The sequence below is a fragment of the Pezoporus wallicus genome, unplaced genomic scaffold (genome assembly GCF_028554395.1).
Source record: "Pezoporus wallicus isolate ANWC-B61680 ecotype Strahan unplaced genomic scaffold, APGP_CSIRO_Pwel_v1 contig_3817, whole genome shotgun sequence".
In the NCBI taxonomy this organism is placed as follows: Eukaryota; Metazoa; Chordata; class Aves; order Psittaciformes; family Psittacidae; genus Pezoporus; species Pezoporus wallicus.
In genome coordinates, this window is record NW_026635157.1 from 8,267,014 (window position 1) to 8,292,632 (window position 25,619).

Consider the following 25,619-nt stretch of genomic DNA (forward strand, 5'->3'; position numbering starts at 1 on the left):
GCATGCCAGCTGTGAAGGTTCAGTGCACTTGTTGGATTCCAGAGATTTTGTACTGCCAAGCTCCTATGTTGAAACTGTTCCACTTGAACTTTCCTTAAAGCCTTGAAAATGTTTAGGTTGCCTTAAATGTCAGGGGACAGCAGAAGTGCCTGTAGCAGAAGAAATATGTCTTCAGTTTTAAGACTACACTAACTTCCTTGCTGTTTGTGGATAAGGAAGTGTGATACAGAATGAACCTCTAATAACCCTTCCTGCATTGAGTTTTGAGACTGTATTCCGCGACAAGTGAAAATCTACTTCATGTTTTCCTGGTCTGTAACTTTGGGGAGCTGGAGGTATTACCTAATCCAATTTCGATATGACTGCACCACCTTTCAGCACTGATCTGAACTCTGCCCAGAGGCACCAGCTGGTTGATGCATAAATGATCTGTTGTGCAACAAAAATGTATCACTGTTGTTCAATCCAAATAATTTGCACGTTGATCCACAAGGAATATGATGGCTTGGCAGTGGTATAGGATGCAAGAACTTTAAAAATTGCTGATTGAGGTATTTACAATCTCCTGGTGACGACACACTGCTGTCTAATATGGATGTAGAGTATCTCTGGAATGGAAGAAGTTGGCATGCAATCTAGGAGCAGTTTGATGCTCTTAAGCATGCTCTGTTGGAGAAAAATATCTTTTATACGGCTCTTACCAGGCAGGTTATTGGAGAGTTAAAGAAAAACCTAATTATATGTAACAGGCTTCTCTATAGTAAGGTAGCTTCCGCTGGCATATATACGGAAGGAAAAGCAGTAAAGCTGTTGTCTTGCTTCTTTTTAACAAACTGGGTTTCTTGGCAACGTATAACAGTGTATCAGGTAGGATTGTGCTTCTCAACTCTCGAATTGAAGGGCCATTCAGCTGCTTGTGTTGTTTGATGTTTGGGGATACTGGTGTTAAAAAAAGAGCGCTTCTTATGTTTAGAATATTTTGGTTTGGCAGAAGCATTGTTTTTGGGGTTACAAGGAAAAGTATTGATGGTGACAAGCAGTGAACATGAGCCACAGACGTGGTTGTCTAGGTGTCTCTTCTCTGTCTCTGCTGGTGATAAGAAGCAGGTCCTTGGCTTGATGTTTGTGTGTTGAATTATTTTGTGTATCTGGGGCAAAAGGGCTTCAGACTGTATCTTGAAGAACTGACGCAGGAAGAAATTTCTCTGTCAAATTATTCTTTTCTTCCCTTCTTTAGTACTTCATTTTGTATAGACGGGAGCTGTTTCTGACAACTAAGCTGGTCCTGCCCCCCTGCTTCAACTCCTAGAAAAGAGCCGAGTGTCACAGAAACAGTAATTTCCACCCCCCTCCCTTTCCTCTTTTCTGCTGTTATTGCCAGGGTTTTTTCCCCCTCATGAGCAAGCGGTGCAGGGAAAACAGAGAGAGGGGGAGGAGTTCAGACTTGCTGTGCAAATATACATGCAGACCTACTAATCCAACCTGATGCCTTGCAGAAAAAAAATACAGATTAAGCAAGCGGCTAACGATGGCTCACTCAAAGGATCTCTTGGTGCTGGAAAACTTTATAGGTGGCAAATTTGTTCCTTGTTCCTCCTACATAGACTCCTATAATCCGTCCACTGGAGATGTCTATTGCAGGGTGCCAGACAGTGGCAAAGAAGAGGTGAGTACTATCCAGATGTGCAAAGAACTGAAAGCGTTTAATGCACATAGCATTAATATTTTGAGTGGGAGACACTGAAGGCGAGAGAACAAAAAAATGCTGGAGACTTAAATGCTTATATAAGTTCTTGATTATACTGTGGCGCTGTGTAATCTATTGCTGCACCAGCAGCAAATACTGTTGTTTTTTTCTTATATTTTGCTGTTAGAAAGTTACAGGCTGGATCCCAGGCTGGTATAAATCAACACAGCTTCAGTGAAGCTCCTTCAGCTCACACAGGAGATGGCTTGTACAAAAGTTAACAATAACACTTAGACAAGCTGTAAGTATAAACAATCTGTGTGAGAGAAAAGGGTTTATTGATCTCTTTTGTAAAATATCTTGGAGGCACCGTATACAACTGTGCTCTTCCTTAGTGTCTTGATGATTTGCGGTGGTCATTTAAAAGGATTTTTGGCTTGCTGACTCTTCCCTGAAGATGGTAAACAGCTTCCAGATCTCTCTGGTTTTGGTATTAGCCGCTGGATATTAAGTGAGGTGATGAAGTGGCTGTGATGAGTGTATGTTTCCTTGTAATGCAGCCTGTTCTCTACATCAGTGTAGTGTTTCCAGCCGTGTGCTCTCCAGTGGGATGAATGTTTCCTGTTACCTTATATGTCTTCAGGTGTGGACGGGCAATATGACATTCATCTGGGGAGCTGCACTTTCATTGAAGCTGCCTTATAAGGGACCTACAAATGTGTCCAACATCGTGTTTCAGATTTACTGAAGAGAGAAACAAGTAGAAAAGCTTGGATAAGGCAAAGGGACTGGAAGATTTTGACAAGTATTTCCAAAACTTTTTTTTTTTTAAACAAACTGCTACTGCGTGTAGCTGTTCCCTTCACTTGGATTTCAGTCCTGTTGATGTCTTTTGTCTTTGCTTCTCTCAGCAGAAAACTTTGCACTGTAATTTCAACTGGGTAAATATTTGCTAGATGATGATGACTAAGGGTTAAAGAGTAACAGGCTGGATTTGCTAAAATACATTGGTGCAAGTTCATTCCAACCCTAATTATGCTTGAAGAGACTTCTCTTTGATCTGCAGGTGCAAATCTTCCTGTTCATTCATTTGCAAAATCATTAAAACTAGAGAGATGTGAGAGTGCCAGAACAGCAAGTAGGCTGCTGGACATCCTGGAGATACGTTTCAAATACACTAAAGAGCAATGGCTCTTTCAGTTTTCTGAATTAGTGATGATGTGTAGCAGCAGGAACCTGGTTTAAACACCTGTAAACCTGCCAAGTGCTTTACTCCTGCCTTTAGACAACTATACAAGAAGGTTGAGCTCTGCAGAGCTGGTGTCCACTGGTGACTGATGGAATAAGCTTCAGGGGAAAATGCAGTCACATACTACACAGAAGGCATCTAGAGGCAGCAAATTAATCATGTGGACCCAGGTTCAGCAGAGAACTTGGGATGCTGGTTTCTAGCAAGGCTTAATGTCCAGTTGGACTTCTTTCTTGGTTCGTTTTGGTGGAAGGTTAGAGGGCAGAACAGGGGCAGACAGCAAATCTGTTGCTGGTCCTGGAATTTAACACCAGTTCAGATGCACTGGCCATTTCAGCCAGTTTCTGCCAAATCCACTAAATGTTTGGGGTTGGTTTTTATTCCAGGGGTTAATTTTCCCTGAAGCTAGATGTGTTAGGTTCCAAATAGCAGTACTCGAAGCAAGCTGAACAGGTGCCCTGCGTCTCCAATGGCAGGCTGTGAGAGCTAATTAGTCCTGACAAGTATCTTCTTAAAAAAAAAAAAAGAAGTTTCTTCGAAGAACCTTGCTCCTGTGCATCATCTCCTGGGAAAGCAAATGTCATGTCCTGAGGGCAGGTTGGGGCATTTCAGTATCAACCTTTTACGACAGGCCTGGATTGTGTGTTCTTTCTCTGTGTCTGTTTTGTGCAGAAGAGGAAAGCAGAAGGAAGCGTTTCAGACACACAAGTTCATAGTTGAATTCTTACATGTGTTTTCTTTGTGGCTTGACTGTCTCTGCTGCTTTTTTGCCAGGCAAACTAAGTAACTGATTAACCTTTGTATGCTCTTTTCTTTCTTCTGTACCAGTCTCCCTCCCTTTTTCCTCTTGCTTTTTTATTTTTAAGATCAGTCCACTGCCACTTCATTCCTTCCTTTGCTAATTTTCTGCTGTCTGTGAAAATGCAACATCATCTTCCTTCTCCTAAACCCACTGGCTTATCAATGCAGATAGCCTTAACTTCTTATCAGCTCTCTCTTGAAGCACAAAAGGCCAGAGAGGACACGGCAGATGAGAAGCAGCACCACAATGGCACCTAATGACGGGAAGGTGGAAGAACAACTTAATTAGTAAAAGTGGTGTGTGGTTTCATAGAGGGTGAACCTTTTCAGGGTGTACTGTGCCGTCCACACCTGACTCGTTGAAGAAGCTGCAGTTCCCCTTTCCCAGACTAGCTTTGGCCCTACTCCAGCCGTTCAGTGGTTGACAGCCCACCGCAGGTCAGCACCTGAGCAGTAGGTTGTCCAGCTACAGTTGAAAGAGTGCAGTTCTGAGCTTGGTCGGTGATCTGGGTGACCTTGTGCAAGTTGATTTTTTTTCCCACCTTGGCCTCCATACCAATGTCATTCTGGCCCTCAGACTCTGCTCCTTATTTTTAGAGAGATCGTAAGTTCTCATATGCATGGGGAGGAAGGGGTTTTCACCCACTTTTGTGTCCTTCTGAGTAAAACACCTTTGGAGTTTCTGTTAGTTATTTTGTGGTGGTTTTTTGATAGCACCCATCACAATGTGAAGGAATGAATTTGGAGCTTCGTTTTATGGAATTGGTGGAAAAGAGCCGTTAGTGACTACACAGGAACCAGCAACATGGCAAAATTAGGAGAGGTCAGAATGATCTGATTAATATTACATCAGCATCCTCCTAATTATTGACTTGGGAAGATTTCCAAAAGCTGAAGAAAATTGGGAGCAAAAATGATGGGTAAGCAGCTAAAACAGCTCTGGCTAAAAGCTCACCTTGGTGCTTATATTAGACATTAGAAGCAATAAGAAGTGATATATATGAAGCAAAAGCTGGGAAATAGGGTAATTAATTAAAATATAGAAGGATGTTGGAACCATCTTTAGTAATCTGAGAGACTGGGAAACATAAAAAAGGAGCTGCTTATAAATCAATAGATGCAGGTAACTTCCATTTAAGAGCCCAGGGGAAACGACTGATGAGACAGAAAGCTTTCTGGTGAATTTTAATCCTTTGAAGCCTAGTCTGCTTCAGAAAAGTGCTGGTAATCTGCCCCTATTCAGCGAGGTCAGGCTGAATGACCATGCAAGTGTTATGGACATCTCAGCCAAAATACTTAGGAGACTGATACGCATCTATATAGAGGCATATAATAATATTAATAATATCTGTAGACTTCATTAGGTATCTGATGAGGGAACTGACCAAAACCCAAGAGTTTAGAAAGGAACCGTTTCTTTTATTTATTTTTTGTTTCGGTGAGGTTGTTAATGGGTTTCCAGCTGTGATCAGGTGAGATGGAAATATTTTCTTTGAGTGCTGTTCTGTAAGTATATTCTTAGTCTTTGCTTGAACCAGCTGTGGAAAAGAAATTGGAAGTCAAAGGCTAGCAGGCCATACAGTTCGTTCCTTCCCCAACTTTCATCATTGCCTAGTGTGGCTGAAGTCTTGTGTTGCAAGGATGGTGGACATTTAGATTGAGGCTGCATTCGCTTTGGGAGATTCTTGCACTTTCCCTCATGAGAAACAAGATTCTGCATGGGTGTTTGGCCGGCGGCACTTGCCTGGTGATAATTGACTAGTCTGGTATTTCCTCCAGGCCTGGAGGGTTGCCCACTAGTTGTTGGAATTTAGAGAAAAGCAAGAGTTACAGTGGCATTTTCTTTTCTAAATGCTCTATTTCAGTAACGCTTCTTGAGTTATGGGATAGTATCCCAAGAAAGTGAAAATGGAGAAGCTGTCGATAGTCATAGCTCAGAAGAGATGCCGTCTTTCCAACAATGTGATCTGGATTATGAGCCTCCCAAATATGAATTCATCTGCTGATTGTCTGATTCCTTCTAAGGCCTTTCATTAGCATTCACCCTCCATCTTTTGCTTCTTTAGGTGGAAGCTGCTGTCAAAGCTGCCCAAGATGCCTTCCCAAATTGGTCCTCAAAAAGTCCGTTGGAAAGATCTCAGATCCTGAACAAATTGGCAGACCTAATTGAACATGACCTGGAAGCTTTTGCAAAAGCAGAGTCAAAGGACCAGGGTAAAAATTTGAACTGTTGATCTCACAGTATCACAGTATGCTAGAGATTGGAAGGGACCTCAAAAGATCATCTAGTCCAATCCCCCTGCCGGAGCAGGAACACCTAGATAATGTTACACAGGAATGTGTCCAGGCGGGTTTTGAATGTCTCCAGGAAGGAGACTCCACAACCTCCCTGGGCAGCCTGTTCCAGTGTTCCGTCACCCTCACTGAGAAGAAGTTTCTTCTCAAGTTTAAGTGGAACCTCTTGTGTTCCAGTTTGTACCCATTACCCCTTGTCCTATCATTGTTTGCCACTGAGTAGAGCCTGACTCCATCCTCGTGACACTCCCCCTTTATATATTTATATACATTAGTAAGGTCACCCCTCAGTCTCCTCTTCTCCAAACTATAGAGACCCAGCTCCCTCAGTCTTTCCTCATAAGGGAGATGCTCCACTCCCTTAATCATCTTCGTTGCCCTGCACTGGACTCTCTCCAGCAGCTCCCTGTCCTTCTTGAACTGAGGGGCCCAGAACTGGACAAAATATTCCAGATGCGGTCTCACCAGGGCAGAGTAGAGGGGAAGGAGGACCTCTCTCGACCTACTAACCACCCCCTTCTAATACACCCCAGGATGCCATTTGCCTTCTTGGCCACAAGGGCACAGTGTTGGCTCATGGTCATCCTGTCGTCCACTAGGACCCCCAGGTCCCTCTCCCCTACACTGCTCTCTAACAGGTCGTTCCCCAACCTATACTGGAACCTGGGGTTGTTCCTGCCCAGATGCAGGACTCTACACTTTCCCTTGTTATATTTCATCAAGTTACTCCCTGCCCAACTCTCCAGCCTGTCCAGGTCTCGCTTGATGGCAGCACAGCCTTCTGGCGTGTCAGCCACTCCTCCCAGCTTAGTGTCATCAGCAAACTTGCTGACAGTACACTCGATTCCCTCATCTAAATCATTGATGAATATATTAAATAATACTGGTCCCAGTACTGACTCTTGGGGCACTCCACTAGTTACAGGCCTCCAACTAGACTCTGCCCCATAGACTACAACTCTCTGGCTTCTCTCCTTCTCAAATATAGTGTGTCTTGTTCGATATTGAAATGGAGGGTATGGTCCAAATTTCTAGTATGGTATGAAGTGTCAGAGCAAACTGGAGTTGATGTGCATGAACTTATCAGAAGTCACCGAGTTTGGATTCCTGGGCCATTCTTGCTTTTCAGGATTACTGACTTTGACTTCAGTTGTTGGTTGTTTAGAACGCAGTACATCAGGGAAGCTGTTGTCATTGACTATGCTTGCGTTGTGCCGGGGATTACTTGGTCACAGCACAAAAGACATTTCCTAAAACCCATGCAAATGGGTTTTCAGGGCAGAGTTTAAAGCCCTGTTTATGCCGGTTATAACAGCAGTGTGCTTTTTTTATTGTTTCAGGAAAAACTATTACATTTGCTAGAACAGTGGACATCCCTCGGGCAGTGTACAACTTCAGATTCTTTGCCTCTTCCATCCTTCACCATGTGACAGAGTGCACCGAGATGGCAACCATGGGCTGTGTGCATTACACCTTGAGGGCCCCTGTGGGAGTTGGTATGGTGCTCCTGAAATGCTGAAAAGCTTGGCAATGTCTGCCTCAGCAGTGGGTCAACAAAGAAAGAGGATTTTTAAAGAGCATTGATTGTCTCTGGATTGTGTGCTAAGCACGACTAGCCTGCTAAGCATGAGCAACTTTGTGCAAAATCAATTTTTCTACTTCACGTTAGAAAGAATGCTTAGATGCCTCAAACAGCACCTGGTTTAATCTAGTAGCTCTCAAAATCACTCTTACGTTTTGTACATGGGGCAGCACGGAGTAAGTAGGTGTTCCTGCTGTGCATCAGTGAGGCATTCAGAAGCAGTCAGGAGTTCAGACAGTGCTGCAGAGAGAGCTTGATCCTCCTCACCTTTGGGGAAGCAGTAGTAGTTTACAACGTGACATTTCAGCCTGTCACGGGTGCTAAGTGGAGAAACCTCTTTTACCTGGGGAATTGCTGAACTCGGCCACCAGATGCCGCTAATGCTTCAGAAATACAGTGACTGTGCTGAGCTGACCAGTAATGGAGTGGTAATGATTCCATGATCAGGTGTTTTATCTAAATCACAGAATAGTTTGGGTTGGAGGGGACAGTAAATATCATCTAGTTCCAACCCCCTGCCATGCACAGGGACACCCTCCACAAGACCAGGTTGCGCAAAGCCCTGTCCAACCTGGCCTTGAACATTGCCAGAGTCAGAAGATCCACAGCTTCTCTGGGCAACCTGTTCCAGTGCTGCACCACCTTCACAGTAAAGATCTTCTTCCTAATATCTTATGTATATGAATGTTCCACATTCACACTTGAATTATTTAAAATATAAAATTGGCTAACCTGGAGAGGACCCATTTGTAAGTTTTCTTGATCGGTGGAGGGCATAAGTACTGGTAGAATTACTCTCACAAGGAAAAGTCACTCACTGCATCTGTTCCATCAAATAGCATGAAATCCTGTGGTGTCTGTGAACAGTCATACCTAGCAATTACAGATTTTTTTTTTCACTGTTTCCTATAAATATGTAAGGTGAAAGTATTCTCAAAGGCAATTATTGAAAACATTCTGGTCGTTCAGCAATTTGTGGAAACAGTTTGTACACTGATAAACCTTTGGAACTCTGAAGTTAGGTTAAAATTTGTCAGGAAAATATGCATTACATATTATGCATGCCCTATTTAATGTTAAAACTGGGGGATAGGGGGTAAAAGGGAGGTTCCCTAGAGCAACAGAAAGCAAGTGATCTGAGCTAACACATTACGGCTGCTTAACTTGCTGTTTGCTAACACAGAATATTACTGCAGAGCAGCTGATGTAAATTACTGTTATGGTTAACCTTGCATTAATGTTCCTAGAAAACACTGAAAAACTTCCCGTGCATGTAAGATTCTGCCCTGAAGCAGTAAAACCTACTCAGAGAGTTTGGCTGATGGACTTTAGGATCATTTGCACAAATATTTTAAAGTTATCTGCCTATGGGAAATGTTTCTAGCTGCAAATTTGTTGTACAGTTGTCTGGAAATAAAAGCCGTGGCTAAATGTGCTTCATAAATCTGAATTAGCTGAGGTCAGAAAAACAAGTTTTGTATCCCAGGAGACTAAACTCCTGCGTTTTATGGTTTTTCTTTGTAGCTGGTTTAATTAGTCCTTGGAATTTGCCACTATATTTGTTGACCTGGAAAATAGCTCCTGCCATCGCATGTGGAAATACTGTGGTTGCCAAGCCAAGCGAGATGACGTCTGTCACAGCTTGGATGATGTGTAAGCTCTTAGAGAAAGCAGGTAAGTCCCGTAGCATGCTGGGGAGGGGGTATGGAGTTGAAATGCTTGTCTGTGCACCATTTTTTGGTTGCAGAAATCAGAAAGTGCTCAAAGACTTTGGGAAAGACTGTTTGCTATAGCTGAGTGTTGCACTGAAGGACGAAAAGCTCTCCCTGTCCTCATACAATTCCATGTTCCCACCCCAATTATTGGCCATTTTTTTCCACTATCTTCTCATGAAAAATCTTTATGTTCTTCCTTTCCCCCTCCTACGCTCCACTTAAGGGTGTCCTAAGTCTGTGGTGACAGCAGAGGAATCATGAGAGCATAAGAAAGTGAGAATCATCTCCCGATGGCTGTGTCATGGCTGTATTTGATGCGCCATTAAGCAAAACTAGGAGAACAATTGCTTCTTCCCTCAATGACTTAAACCTGGATCTCTGATGATGGATATCAGGCGAGCTTGACTGATCAGAGGAATTGGTGCCTCTCTTCCCACCAGGGGTACCTCATGGGGTGGTGAATGTGGTGTTTGGAACAGGCGCCAAGGCAGGAGAAGCCCTCGTCTGCCACCCTGATGTGCCTCTGATCTCTTTCACGGGGAGTACGCTGACTGCCCAGAGGATCACGGAGAAAAGTGCTCCACACTGCAAAAGGCTTTCGCTGGAACTGGGAGGCAAAAACCCTGCCATCATCTTCGATGATGCTGACTTAAGCCAATGCATCCCCACAACCCTGAAGTCCAGCTTTGCCAACCAGGTGCTTCCCACCTCTATAGCATATAAACCCTCTCTGCAGCAGGTGGTGTGTGTATATCTTTAAGTGTGTGGCTATCTTTAAGTGTGTGTGCGTGTGCACAAACCTTTGAATTGAATCCTAAACTGTTGAGGTGAAAAAAAACACTTTGCCGTGTAGGTGAATGTAGTTTGCACTCCTGAGGGTGCCGGGAAACAAATCTCATTCTGGGATGTGACTTCTGGTACTCATCGATAGTACAGTATAATATGAACTAATATTGTTGGTTTTCTTGTTTGTTTATTTCTTTTTGGTAGGGCGAGATCTGTCTCTGCACTTCCAGGATCTTTGTTCAGAGGGGCATATACAGTGAGTTTTTGAAGAGGTTTGTGGCAGAGGCGAAGAAGTGGAAGGCTGGAAACCCCTCAGATCCTACAGTCAGCGTGGGAGCACTAATAAGTAAAGAACACCTAGAAAAGGTGATGATGTTACATTCAGCTTGTGATCTTATTTCAGTTTTTAGAGGGTTACAAAAGCTGATTTCAACGGTATATGGGAAGGACCATGTCCTCTCCAAGGTTAGCTAAGAAGGATGATGATTCAAAGTCATTGCTGTTGCCTGTGGCCTGGAATCAAGTGATTACTTTGGAAAAATCAATTGTATGGGGAAAATAATTTAAAATGACAAGAAAATATTCCTGTTTTAATGAAATAATTCAAAATGGTTAATTCTGAATCTGGAATTTATACTAACCAATCAGCACTCAGCAACATTTTCATGGATTTTAATATTGCATTTGCTAAGATCACTTATGTGCCTAGTAAGTTAGTTACCAAGGTAAAAGTCAATTTTACATCACTGACAAATTCTGGGCAGTACAATACACAGTTTCCCAGGACAGCTTTTAATAATTTGGAATCACATATGTGTGGAGGGGAGCTGAAAATGGTGCACAGTTAGACATAATCTGTTTTAGTGGCTTATATGAAATTAATTTTTATGATGTCAGACAGTGTTCAGGAGAGCAGATGCTCATATCCCAAAGCTATCTGACACCATCAGCATAAGCAAGAAGCAGACTGAAAACCGCAGAATGAGAGAGAAAGCTAGACCTTCGTCATGCTTCCTGATGCCTCAGCAGGTTCTCCAGGCCTGTTCTGAAGTAGAGTGGTAGAAACACCCACTTCCCGAGGTCCTCGGTATGTGGCACCACAGAGGACTTCCGAATCTAACCTACCAAGATGGTTAAAAGGCAAAAAAGACACCCTGTGATGTCTCTGTGGTGTTTCTATAGCGAGAGAAGCCAGGCAATGATTTCAGAACAGGAGAAGCAGATCAACAGCATGTGGTATGTGTTCAAGGTAGTATACAATAGCAGCAGCCATGGAAACAGCTTTAATTATTTATTGGTGAGATTTTCTATAGCATTTGTGACTTCATCGTCTTAGTGGCATGTAAACATTTAACAAGGCTGCCTGTGAAGTAGGAAAATATTACTGATCCCTTGGAGCAGATGAAATGAACTGTGGTATGGAATACATAGCAAACTGCCCAAGCGCCTGTAAGAAGAGAGGGAGGCTCTGGGACCACTTATGTTTTCACCAGGGGTCCTACCCTTTTGAAAATACTTAGCTAGAAGGGCTAGCAATGTTTCCTGCTAGATTACTGTTTGGGGAGGGAGAACAATTGTTTTACAGCAAGAAATACCCAGCCTTACTTTTCCAGCCACATAACAACAAAAGCTAGGGAATGACCCTCTGTTGTTTAGAGAAAAGTAAAGGCAACATGATCTAGCTGGAGATACTCGGAGGCTCCTGCTGTTCTGTCCAAACTGGAGGGCTGGACCCTTAGTATTCGGTGTCCTTTAGCAACGATGTTTTCCTGCTGCTTTCACAGGTGAGAAGCTATGTGAAGAGAGCCCAGGCTGAAGGAGCCAGAGTGCTCTGTGGAGAGGGAGTGGATTCCTTAGATCTCCCAGCTGGCAACAAGAAAGGTTATTTCATGTTGCCCACAGTTATTGCTGAAGTGCAGGATGAATCTTGCTGCATGCAAGAAGAGATCTTTGGTCCTGTGACATGTGTGGTAGCATTTGATACAGAAGAAGAAGTGATCAGAAGGGCCAACAGTGTGAAATACGGCTTGGCAGCTACTGTGTGGTCCAGCAATGTGGGACGCGTTCATCGGGTGGCACGAAGACTACAGTCTGGACTGGTGTGGACCAACTGCTGGCTTATTAGAGATCTGAACTTGCCATTTGGTGGGATGAAAGCCTCGGGCATAGGAAGGGAGGGAGCAAAGGATTCCTATGAGTTCTTCACTGAGGTCAAAACCATCACAATAAAGCACTGACGTATGTCAACGAAATAAATTATAGTAATTTGTGTTACCAAAAATGGCTTTCTAGAACACAGGCTGCTATTGTGGCCATCTTCTTCTTGAACTTTGGGCGACTAGTATCTGTAACAGCTGAAAAAAGTCATCCTAAATGCTAGTGTTAAATGCAGCCTTTCATGTTGAATGAGAAGTTCAGCATGGACTCCACAGTCAATCCATCCCAAAACAGACAACTTGGTTATCTTACTGATCCTAAAGCTTTTTTGAGTATTCTTGTCTCAAACATCTCTTCCTCTAAGGGAGATGGAGAAAGGATGATATATGACTGTACCTATGATTTGTGAATTACCTAGAGGGACAAAGTGGCAAGCACAGTGTGAGGCCGATACTATAATGGGAGTCAGCCAGTTCCCACTATAAACAGTATGGTCCACGTACCAATCCATATTGCACTTCATTGGTATCAGACAAGGAATAATGCAACAGTACCCTAAAGGCCTGAGGCGGTACCTTTAATCTACCAAGTGATATTAAACCATGAGGTTGTGAAATTCTTGTGATACACAAACATTTTAATTATAACCTGCTTTATGGTATGCAACTGAATCATCCGAAGACTTGTTCTCTAACTGTTTTGAAATTGAAATTACAGCCTAAGCCTCAGCGCTGGTGTTTTTCACATCCCTGCACAAAGATTTGGCTACATCCCAGGCAGTGTCATTCTTCATTAATAAAGACTGAAAGTGACTCCCAAGAGAACTAACTGTTGGGAAGTATTTGTCACCAAAATGTAAAACACTGGCAACTTTTTTTCATTCATTTGGTCTAGTGGGAGGTGTTCCTGCCCATGGCAGGGAATTGGAGCTCAATGATCTGTAAGGTCCAACCCAAACTGAACTGGTCTGTGACTCTATGATTTGCAGAGCTTTTTTTTTTTTTTTAATAATAATAATATTAATAACAATTAAGAAATCAGGCGTCTCACAAACTTGTTCTCATTCCACAAAAGGAGAAATAAAGTTGGATGCACACCACCCCCCACCATGAGGTGGCTACATTGCTATTGAATTTTTTACAGCAGCCCTTCGTGATTTGTTTTTTGAGTTTTGAGCTGAATATCACAGTTTCATAAATGCCTGTATTTTGGGAATAGGTAATGAGTCATTGGAATATTTTGACAGGGCTGTTGGGGGTGGGGGGGAAGGCACCTCCTGAAATACAAAAACAGCTGATGAAAAACGAATACTGATGAGATGTGAAAGACTGAATTGCTGTGCTGAATTGTCGTGCACAACAATGACAAGAGATTTAGGGTTAATAGAAAATGCAATCTTATTTTTTGTACGATTTATAACACGCTAGGACCTTGGTCATCAGACAGATTTGGCACAAGTGCCCCCAGATGGAGGTGACTTAAGGAAATACGTGAAAATGACAGGCTTACTGAATTGATGTATTCTGAAGAAGCACAAATATTTTGTATTTTAAAACTCTGCCTTAGGTGCAGTCATGACCATATGGTGGCAGCAGAGCACCTGCTTTTGTGTCACACATTTTGCTGGGAGCTCTATCAGTGAATGTTTCATTCTGTCAATTTTCTTTCTTTTCTTAACAAATCCTGTTTGGAAGAGCAAAAGAACCCAAAAGCTGTGAAACGCTTCATTAGTTTGGGGGCAGGCGTTTTCAGCAACAGCAGATGGGATATTACATGATTAGGAGATTTGGATCGATTCCTTCCCCCACCTGGCTCTGATCTAGGTTCAGTTTTAATGAGGTGAATTTACTTTCAGGTGGTGATTTTGACCCTGCGTTAGAGGCAATGGGAGATTTCTTTATATATATTTCATGTACAGGAGACAAAGGCCTGTGTGTCATCTGTGTGTTTGTGTTTACAGCCCAAGATATCTGAGGTATTCTATAGAGATGGAGTAGTAGGTGGGGAAGGGACAGAGCTATGCAGGACCCCAGGTGAGGGGTATGGAGATGACAGCTCTATGTGCAGCATGGCTCTGAGGATGAACTCTCAGAGGTGAACTCCTGGGGTGCCCCATTCCATTGTCCCTGTGTCCAGCACCTCAGAGAGGTAAAAGAGGTCTGCTGGTGCTAATGATGATGCTTACTTTTGAGCAGGAAGGAGAGCCAGTGTGAAGATATAAAATAAATGTTCCTTTCTGTTTTTCTGTCTGTAATGGATTCTTTCCTTCTCAGGTTAAGGTGGAGTTCAAGTGCCTTGCTTATTCTACTATTTCTTGCCCTTTAGACAAGTAGCAGCAACTCACATATGTCTATATGCACATGCGTGGCTGGGTAGGTGTTACTTGGTGGTGAGATTTCTTTTTCTACCTGTAGTACTGGGTAATTCTTGCATTTCACATGCCTATCTCCAACCTCAAGTGCCAGCCCACAAGAGAGCCGCTGGTGCTTGTGACTGAAGCAGGTGATGTGAGAGAGGTTACCTGCTTGTACCAGGGCCTGTCTGTGTGGACACTGAATTCTTCTACATACCAAACGCTGTGAACTTTCCTATATTTTCTGTATTCAGACTGACTTTTAGCATATCAATGTGTGGATAACTGTCTCTCATCTTACAGACAAAGTAGTCCAAGAACTTCCTGCAGATGATGAAGGTGCCTGTCGCAGCTTCTTTGTTTCTGGATTTTCTGCTCTTGGATCCAGGGGCAAAGAGGTTATCCTGGAGGATGAGGCAGGCTGATCCAAGGCATCAGGCTGACTGCTCTTGCTGAGCTCTCTGGGCTTACACAGCCTGGAATTTTCCAACTCGGCAGCAAAGCTCTTTACCTTTTTTGTAGGCTGCCCTGACTTGTGCATGAAATCATGTGGCCATTGTGAGGATTTGTTTAATTACTGTTACGTAAAGCCTGAAGAGTTCCTCCATCTGTTAATTCTTACAGATGGAGCGAGTACAGTTCTGTTCAACACCAGAAGATTATCTCACTCGTGTGAGATGATTGCTTTACATGGGTAGGTATTACATTTGCCATACTTTACAGCTCTCAATTAGCATAAAGTTATTTTTGTTCTACTTCTGATTTTTTTTCTCAGCATGTTTATATCTGTATATATTGTGTAATGCTTGAAAGCAGCTTTACTTAGAGGGACTTTGGTCATACTTTGAAGGAAAGACACATCAGTTTCAATGTTTACATTCAAATCAAGCTACATCCCTGTTCCCCCACTGTTTGTAACTTAGGCAAAACATGAAGTACTTGTAAAACTCCCAGGGCTGAAAACAGACTTGACTTTTGGGGTCAAAGAGAGTTTCATGCTTAACTTAAATGTGCAGAACTAGAATGTAAGCTAGGCTAGTTTTAAAACCTTAGCTTTGAATTTCCAAACTTTCTTGCCAGGATTGTCCTCAGGACTGAGGTATAAGGTTTTGCTCAGTCTGGAAGGATGCTTGTCAACACCTGTCTCATCTCTAAAAAGAATGCCATCTGAAGTGTCCAAGTACTTGACTTCAAGCTTCTTATAATTATACTTACGGATTTTACGTGTGGAAGGAGGGTAAAAAATGAAAACTGAATGAAATCTTCCTAGGCAAGGGGGAACACTTGAGTCCCACTTCCATCCTAGTTAGAAGTTAAGTATGCTGTAGAAAGCTACATGTAATGAATAGAGGGGACCCAGAACAGTTGCAGGAAATCCTGGTGGCGGGGACATTTTCTTCATTGAATTCTGTTCCTCTCCTTTCCGAGCATTTGCTTTTGTACCTGGAGGCTGATACTCGTACTTAGGGAGCCTCAATGCACTAGCTTTTTTGTTCTAAAATATATAAAATCCCTATTGCTTGTGCTCTACGTGAAGGACGGTAAGTATAGGAAGTAAGTATAAGAAGAAAAAGAGGGAAGTCCTGTAGTTATTGTAACTGGGTAAACTGGATGCAGTTTATTGCAGCTGAAAGCTAGCTATGCATCCAGAAACTCTATGTGTATGGTGCTGCCTCCTGAAAAGGAGCAATTGAAAAGTATTTGGTGATCTTGAGGGAGAGCACATTAAGTATATCAGCTTAGCTGAACCAGCCCAACAGTGTGTAACTCAGCATGAGTTTTGCTACATCATTGCAATTAATGGGGGAGCCAGCATGATCCCAGAGAAGATAAGCAGAAGTGTACTGAATCTGAAAATAATCCTTACCTTTATATGTAGTATTATGGTCATGTTTTGCATCTATTTCTGATCTCTTTTAAGGGATGTGGAGGGATGAAACTTATTCCTAATTTTAAAGAAAGTCCTTCTAGTGTGAGACTTAAACCTTGGACCATATGTTGTGACATCCTTTGCCTTCAGAAACACCTGCTTTACTAAGACAACTGGTGGGTGTGTGTTCAAATGCAGGGAAGAAGTTACTGGAATCAGTGATAAGTCCAGAGAAGAAAATGCACACTACTGAGCTGGAGTTTTGAAGAGCAAGTTTTGCCTTCTAAAACACAGGCAGTGTTGGAGCATGCTTGACAAATGTCCTCTCTGTTAGGTGATGAGTTAACCATGGCACAGCTGGTTACACATGGTGTTTCTCTCTGGCACCATGTGTCCTTAATCATTTCCTAGAAAATGCAAATGCTCCCAAAGAAGTGAGCACAAGTGTCCTGAATGATTACAGCTTGGGGTTTAAAGCTTCCTGTTTGTGGAAAGGGGGAGATACGAAGTTGTGACCTGTCAGGTGGATCAGGCCAAGGTTTTGCATGTGATTGTGACTACTTGGCCTTTGTTCTGGTCTTTGGGAAGATGTGCTGGACCTCACAGCTTGGCTTAAGTGAGGGTAAGGATGTCTGGTCCAAGGATCCTGCTGGGATATGAGTAGGTGAGAAACAGATGCTAAACTGTGCTTGAGACTGAGGCATAAGTACTCATGGAACTTCACCATAGCCATGTGGGGCCTTGGTGTAGTTATGTGCAAGATGAAATAAGACCATTTCCCTGTGCATGAAGTACTGTGGGCTGCTCAGATATGGTAATGATGGGGCCTATAAAAGTCCCCAGAAGACTAAAGGGCTTCTTTTATGTAATGCTACTGAGAGCTATCTCCTGGTTTCAGAGAAACAGAAGTGATTATACCCCATTTATTGTGGAGAAGTAGGGACATGTTCATTCACAGGTTGCTAAACTTGTCCAATTAACTCTGTGCTCCTGAAATAATAATGAAAAGATTATGCTACCATTTTATTAATTGAATTTTCTCCTCCTTTGGGAACAGTGCATATTAAAGTGAGGGTTTACCCTTAGTTACAGAGAGATTTCTTGGTTTTCAAGTTTGGCTGACCTAACACAAAAGGCAGGAAAAAGTCACATTTTTTACAGCTGTAAAATGGCATTTTCAAGGATTGATTTAAAAAAAAAAAAAAAGGAAATAAAAGGAACATTTCCTAATCTTGCCTTAATTTTTTAATATGGATTTGTTTAAACTTACTTGGCTTGATTGAATTAACTGTGTTTAAATGCTGAAAATAAAAGGTTTTGTCCTCGGGAGGAATGCCAAAATATTTGTTGGTGGAAATAGCAGTTCAGTCTGGTATTCTCTTCACCATTCTTGTGCTGAAATACCCATGTTTTCACAAGCGTACTTGTTAGCTGAAAATAGATAAATTCAGTTGTGCTTAATGGCTGTATTTCACTCATCCCTTTCCAAGCAGACACTGGAGCCAGTTTTCCATGCAGAAGACATTGAGTAGCTATGATAAGATAGTCTAAGAAGTTTAATTAGGAAATTACCTCCTTCCTGTGATTTTCTGCTACCAGAATTACACTGAGCTTTTAGAGGATGGGAATGATACTTTTGTAGCTCGTAAGTATATTAATAACATATTTTCAGAGCTGTCAGTTTTGCCACTTCAGATGCGTAGTGTGGAGGGGTTTTTTGATCACCAGATGTGTCTCCTGACTTAGAATCATAGAATAGCTGGGGTTGGGAAGGACCTTAAGATCATCTAGTTCCAATCCCCCCTGCCATGGGCAGGGACACCTCACACTATACCAAGGCTTCATCCAACCTGGCCTTGAACACCGATAGGGATGGAGCATTCACAACCTCCCTGGGCAACCCATTCCAGTGCCTCACCACCCTTACAGGAAAGAATTTCTTTCTTATATCCAACTTCCCCTGTTTAAGTTTCAACCCATTATCACTATCTTATCACTATTACTATCCTATCACTACAGTCCCTAATGAAGAGTCCCTCCCCAGCATCCCTATAGGCCCCCTTCAGATACTGGAAGGCTGCTATGAGGTCTCCACGCAGCCTTCTCTTCTCCAGGCTGAACAGCCCGAACTTCCTCAGCCTGTCTTCATACAGGAGGTGCTCCAGTCCCCTGATCATCCTCGTGGTCCTCTTCTGGACTTGTTCCAGCAGTTCCATGACCTTTTTATGTTGAGGACACCAGAACTGCACACAATACTCCAGGTGAGGTCTCACAAGAGCAGAGTAGGGGGGCAGGATCACCTCCTTCGACCTGCTGGTCACGCTCCTTTTGATGCAGCCCAGGATACGGTTGGCTTTCTGGGCTGCGAGCACACACTGCCTGCTCATGTTCATTTTCTCATTGACCAACACCCCCAAGTCCTTCTCTGCAGGGCTGCTCTGAATCTCTTCTCTGCCCAACCTGTAGCTCTGCCTGGGATTGCTCCGACCCAGGTGTATAGGACCTTGCACTTGTCATGGTTAAACTTCATAAGGTTGGCATCTGCCACAAGCATGTCAAGGTCCCTCTGGATGGCATTCCTTCTCTCCAGGTCCCATGGGCTTGTGCACATTCAGATTCTTAAGATGGTCTCGAACCAGATCCTCTCCTACAGTGGGCCTAGGGTCTTCATTCTCACAGTCCCTGTGTCTGCCTTCCAACCCTCAGACTTGGGTGGTTTGGTCAGAGCATTTGCCTGTGAAGACAGAGAAGGCAAAGAAGTCATTCAGAACCTCAGCCTTCTCCAAATCCAGGGTAGCCAGTTCTCCCAATAGCTTCCAGAGGGGGCCTACGTTGTCCCTACTCTGTTTTTTATTTGCTACGTACCTATAGAATCCCTTCCTGCTATCCTTAACATCCCTAGCCAAGTTTAATTCTAACTTGGGCCTTAGCTTTCCTAACCTGGTCCCTAGCTTCCTGGACAACATCCCTGTATTCTTCCCAGGCTGCCTGTCTTGCTTCTACCTTTCATATGCCTCTTTTTTTCCTTCGAAGTTTCCTCAGCAGCTCCTTATCCATCCAAGGAGGTCTCCTGGCCCTCCTGCTGCACTTCCTTCTAGTTGGGATGCAACACTCCTGAGTTTGTAGTAGGTGATCCTTGAATATTGACCAAGAGTCTTGGGCCACCCTGCCCTCTAGGGCTGTATCCCATGGAACCTTACTAAGCAGGTTCCTGAAGAGGCCAAAGTCTTCTCTTTTGAAGTCCAGGGCAGTGAGCTTGCTGCACGCTCTTCTCACTGTCCTGAGGATCTCAAATTCGAGCATCTCCTGATCGCTGCATCCAAGGGTGCCCTGGAGCATCACATTTCCAACAAGCCCTTCCCTGTTGGTGAGCACGAGGTCAAGCACGGCACCTCTCCTTGTCGGCTCCTCTATTACTTGCAGAATGAAGTTGTCTTCTACACAATCGAGGAACCTCCTGGATTGCTTGTGCCGGGCTGTACAGTCTCTCCAACAGATGTCAGGGTGCTTGAAGTCCCCCATGAGAACAAGGGCCTGCAAGCATGAGGCTGTTCCTATTTGTCTGTAGAGCGCTTCACCCACAGAGTCCTCTTGGTCAGGCAGTCTGCAACAGATCCCCACAATAATGTCCCCCATAGCTGTTCTCCCTTCAACACTGACCCACAAACTCTGTATGGACTGCTTGCCTGTTCCCAGACAGAGACTTTGTGGATTTGAGTCAAATGGGACAGGGGTGAAAACTGTCATCCTGCAACAGCCACGTGCCCAAGAGTCTGTTGGTGATTCGAAGAGAAATTTGCTGTTACAGGGCTGTGAAACTCCTCTAATCAGCTGACCCCTGCAAGGAGTTTCAGGCTGCTTCATCTGTTGGTGATATGCTTTGAAACCTTTGTGTTGTGTTTAAAAATTAAATATGTGTATAACTATTCAGATATTCAGTTTCTATGGTGTGGTGCTGCAGTAAGGAGAGCAAGCTGAGCTATTGATCCTTGTGCTTCCAAAGAAAATCTCACTCTGGTCTGAGACCTTGCCTTCATGTTCAGTTTATTTCTATGAGCAGCCTAAAAGAAAAGCAGTTTTCCAGACTACTGAGCTCTTTATAGGACATCATGGTATGTATTTGTAGTGTTTAACACAATACATTAATTTAAACAATAAAAATACCTTATTTTAAGAACTGGAGTCCAGGGGAGATCACGTTCCTCTCAGCTGATACAAATCAGTATCTAATTTTGATCATCAGCTGATGTTTTTGTCCTGTTTTGGCTGTCATCTGGGCTAGAGCTCGCTTTTCCTTCCAGAGCCTGATGAGGGCCACTTTTCCTTGTGCGGCTTTGCCTGGGATATGTGGTTATTCACCAGTGGGGAGGAAAGTCATTCCTCCAGTCATTCTTCCTGAGGTTTGGCCAGGTTATTCCAGTTTATGGACATGAAGTTTATGTCCATTTTTTTGGACATGAAGATAAGGCGTTAATGTTCTGTCCAAGGACAAAATTCAGCACAAGCTGCATTTTTGCTTGGCTTTTAAATATGCTTAATCTTTTTTCCCTCCTAATGAATATTTGGAAATGAATTTTCATGCACTTAGATTCACCTGCTGTTGTTTTGCTCCTAGATTCCATTTCTCACTAGTGATATGAATTATTTAATGGGCATATCGTGCTTCAGAAACAGCATTTTTAGCTGAGCTGCTATGTACTTGGACAGACACACACACAAATAAAAAGATCACTTTTTGAGGAAGCTGTCAGAAATCTCCTGTATTTTAAACATCCAATCTGTGAGTCCTGAATGTTGAAGAAAATGTCACAGTGTTCTAGCAATATTTACTCTAATGTCCCCTTTGAGCTGCCTGTCAAAAACAGGTACATCTCTGACTGAGATACAGCTTGGAAATACTGGTTTCTAAACAATCCCTGAGGCTCCAAGTAAAACTTTAATGAATAATCCTATGATTGGACAATTTTTCTGGCATACATTTTCTGTGCAGCATCAATCTGCTTTTTATGGGGCTTTTTTTATACCAGAAAAGATGGTTTCTGGTTATCTCTTCTTAGCACTTCATTCAGAGGTCTTCCCATCTTCAAAGCAGTGTATGAACTTTAGCTAATTAAGCCTCTGCACATCTCTGGAAGTGTGAAGCATTTTTCATTTGTCTGATGCGGCAATTTATAGGCAGACTGTACTCTAATACCCGCAAGATATTTTCTTCAAAGAGAATTGAGGTTGTTTTTTTTTCCCTCTTTCAGTCATATCCTGAAGGTTTGAATGACCTCGCTAGAGAAGAAAGTAGCTTCAGAGGAGGAAAGGCAGTAGGAACGTGGCTGCAATTTTCTTGCTTATTCCTTTCTTTGGTTGTAATGTGGTTTATGTGGTCTCCAAGCATCCTGGAAAATGCTTACTGCTGGAACTCAAGGAAAAAAGTGTCAGCTGGCGTGTGCTCTGGCTGCTGGGTATCTGGTAGGGATGAGTTGGAGCAGAGCTCCAGAGGTAAAGATTTCGGTGTTCATTAGTGGGAGGTCAGGCTTCTTTAAATCAGGCAGTCTTGGTAGTTCTTATTTCACTGTAGGTGAATCTTGTAAATCCATTTATATACCTCTAAATCATAAAGAAACCTTAAAGTAGCTGCAGATGGTATTTATGCCAGAAGAGAATTCAAAGATGCAAAGAAGTGAGAACATAAGTGAGAACTAGACTCAGGTAAAAGGGAACTATCTAAAAAAGATTTTACAGATGTTGTTGGCTTTGGCTTTTGAAAGCATGCGAATCATGCATACAGAGAAAAAGGCGACTGCTGACATTCATCCATGCACAGACAGGAAGATAACAGATACAGCAATATTCTGAGCAATACTATTTCATTTTGATTTCACTGCCATGAAGTAGTGTAGGAACTTATTTTGGTTTAAGGAAATAGCCATTAAAGGCTGTATTTGTACTTCACACACCTGCCATTGGGATGCTGTCACATTTGTATAGTCCTTGACAGAGCTCTGTTCCTTGAGGCTGAGCCAGATCATTTTTGTGATTAATTCACAGCATTATTTCTCTTTGCATGTGCAGGCTGCATAACTATTCTCTTAATTAAATTAGTTCTTAAATTTAAGAAATATGATCACTCCAAGCAGTGATCATTCATGGACTAAACCCTGCACGGTCGGAGCAGCAGGAGCATTAGGCAGGGTTGTGCTGTTTCAAAAAAACAGGAAGTTGCCCAGGGTTTCACAAACCTCATGTGAAATCTCTTTTCTTTTTTCTGTGTGGCCCCAAACAATTTACCATGCTTAGAATAGGTCTAATTTCTGAGTCTGCAGATCTCCATACAAAACACTTGACTCCTGAAACAACAATAACGGGAGTAACTCTTATTTTCTGATGGGGAGACTGATCCATACTTTGTTAATGGAAATGCGTGAATGAGAAAAGTGCCCTATAGTCCTAGGAAGGACACTGAATGCAGCATTTTGTTCTTCCAACATAAATGGATGTGTCTGTACTGTCAGGGGCAGCTCTGGGTGAGCATGGTTGTGAAGCTTTGACCAGTCCTGGAGAGCTGGGAGGAGGACTTAGTCTGTTCTTATGATTTTTCTTCGGCTCATCATGATAAGACGTTTGGCTAAGCACAGTTTAAATCTGCAGCTCCAGTTCTTAACTTTCCACTTAGTGCAACAGTTCTCCTGTGGTGGTATGGGGGCAAAGGTAAAGAGACAGTCATTAGACTGTGTGACCAGAGTATTGTTCAAAAATGACCAGGATATATTTTGTTCAAAGTATATCCCAGGATCAGCAGTTATCTCATTTTCCCTCTTTCCCTCCACAAGCCCTCCAGAAGGTTAATACAGTTCGTGTTCTTAGTGGTCATGCAAAGCGACACTGCACCCTTTCCTCAGGATGTGTCCCATGCAGTCTAATCTTTATACAAACTGTGTCCTGAACTGAGAGGTGAGGGTCATGAAACTTTTCCTTAGGCTTCTTGTAAACGTCAAGACTAAGTGATGAGCCCTGTGAAAAGGTGAAAGGAATCTCCACACCCTATCCATGGACCTTTTGGCACTGCATTGTGGGGCATGAAATCCGCTCCACTTTGGGTGATAAGAGGAGTGCTGCTCTTTCTGCCTTTTGGCACCACTGACTCCCTGGCACAGGTTCACAGTGATAAATGGCCTGTGAGCTGCTCATATAGAGTGGCCATGGTGGTGACTGCACTTTGCCCCTTGGTGGCAAGGCAGAGAATGCCGTGCAGGAATGAGGAGTGGCTACTCCTGACACATCCCCACCTACTCTGGAGAAGAAATATGGGCAGGGTCACACGCACTTTCCTTAACAAACACGCTCATTACCTTGAAATTACAGTTTCCAAAGGGGCACTGCTTTTGGTCTGTGTAATTTTAAATGATGGCTCTGTGCTATTTTTAGGGTGGTGCTTTCTTTCCTCTGTATGTTTGCATGGTGGTTATTAAGAGTTCTTTCCTTCACCACCCCTAATTCTGAGGAAACCATAGGGAAGTTATGAAGAAATGGTGGTAGAATTAACAGATAAAGAGACCTAAATTTGTTCCTCCACAAATGGAGGCAGATCAGGCAATGAGTTCTGCCCTGCTAGAACTGAAAAGAAACTCATTCTCAGTGGGCACAGAAACTGTCAGCAAAGGTGCTAACAGCCATGTTGTTGCCAAGGGTTGGATCTAACTCATGCATTTTGTGCTGCTTATCAAAAAGGCACTGGGCAGCATCAGCTTTTAAGCTACAGCACTAGCTTGGTTCAGATCTGAACCAATAGCCTGGCTAAGAAAAGGCCCTGCAAGTTTTGGCTGTGGTTTCTGGGAAAGTGCAATAAAAATGTTGTTACTGTGAAGAGAAGCAGGTTGTACACACTCCCCCCTGCCCTGTCCTGCAAAGCAGGATTGCGGTAGGGTATTTGTCATCTCCCTTCTGTTAATGAATCTGTTTTAACCCCTGAAGTGGCAGCATATCTTTTGCTTGATACAGTGGTTAACCACTGAAGGGTGTATATAAACACATGTACTCTTCCTTAAATTCCATTATTTGGCAATTCTCCACAGTAGCCTGGACCTCATTTCATGCTGCTTTTGTACCTATTGGAGGTCAAAGAGAGCGACCAAGCATGTAAATAAACTCCCCATTTTTTTCCACACTGCTGAGGAGCTCCCTGAGAGCACAAGCTTGCCATACAAGCACTCTTTCCTTGTAAGACAACTGGAAAGCTGTAAATATCCCAGTTACCTCTGTATAAACTCATAATATTTTTTTACTATTCTGTCCTTGTACACCTCCAGTCACATTTAGGGTGATAAGGGTTTGATCTGCACCTGGTACATCTGAGCAGAGCTTCATTGGCTTACCCTGGCTACCAGTTTGACCCAGTTCCTTGGGGTAGTTCAGAAGGGATTCTAGCAGGACTAAAACATATTTCAGTCTTTTTTAATGCCCCTGCACAGACACTTGTCTCTGCAAACACCTACGAAGCTAAGTAGAATTACAGAAGGCTTTAGAAGGATAAGGCAAGGCTTTCAGTGCTATTTAGGCAATGACTTCTCATGCTGCAATTTCTCAAGCCCCTGATTAGCCACCACATAAACCTGCCATTCTCTCTGCATTTAGCATCAAAATGTTCCAGGCTTCTCAATTATTTCCATGTGTTTCTAAAGGCGTCAGTACTTCCTCCTCGTGCCGACCTGACCAGCAGCTGGGTGGGAAGGAGCATGAAAGTCCTCGATAAAGCTTTATTTTTCATGCGTTCCCTAACAGTAAATTGTGACGGAGTGAGAAAGCTAGGTACACAAACCTCTTGTTTTCTTGCTTCCAGGACAGTCTGTCCAATTGTTCTAATGGAAACTAAACCAGTTTTTAGTAGAAATGTCTGCAGTCGTTGGAGTAGGAACACAGACTGGCTCTTCCCTGGAGCTTAGTGGTAATGTTCACTTTCTCTGGCCTATTTATTCACGTCCAGCACTACAGATTTTGCTTTGCATTTAAAAGTTTGGAGTTATTAAGTGTCAGTTGTATGGGGCTGTGGGTTTTCACATGGCTTCTTGAATTTTTTGAAAGGTTAAAGCTGACGGGAGAAAATGGTGTCATTATCAAGGGAAAGGAAAGTCACACT

General features: G+C 43.0%; 1 protein-coding gene across 1 annotated transcript; it reads left to right on the plus strand.

Annotated features, from left to right (window-relative positions):
• Nucleotides 1–1,433: 1,433 nt before the first annotated feature.
• ALDH8A1 (aldehyde dehydrogenase 8 family member A1) lies at nucleotides 1,434–12,367 on the plus strand. Its single transcript, XM_057408019.1, has 7 exons — nucleotides 1,434–1,666; nucleotides 5,804–5,951; nucleotides 7,373–7,528; nucleotides 9,139–9,288; nucleotides 9,770–10,026; nucleotides 10,320–10,481; nucleotides 11,900–12,367. The coding sequence occupies exons 1-7, from the start codon at nucleotides 1,529–1,531 to the stop codon at nucleotides 12,350–12,352; spliced, it is 1,464 nt and encodes a 487-aa protein (XP_057264002.1). The 5' UTR covers nucleotides 1,434–1,528; the 3' UTR covers nucleotides 12,353–12,367.
• The last annotated feature ends 13,252 nt before the right edge of the window (nucleotides 12,368–25,619 follow it).

Coding starts and splice junctions, on each gene's coding strand:
- ALDH8A1 (XM_057408019.1), top strand. CDS start 1,529: ATGGCTCACTCAAAGGATCTCTTGGTGCTGGAAAACTTTATAGGTGGC. Junction 7,529..9,138: donor GAGGGCCCCTGTGGGAGTTG/GTATGGTGCTCC, acceptor TTTTCTTTGTAG/CTGGTTTAATTAGTCCTTGG. Junction 10,482..11,899: donor GTAAAGAACACCTAGAAAAG/GTGATGATGTTA, acceptor CTGCTTTCACAG/GTGAGAAGCTATGTGAAGAG.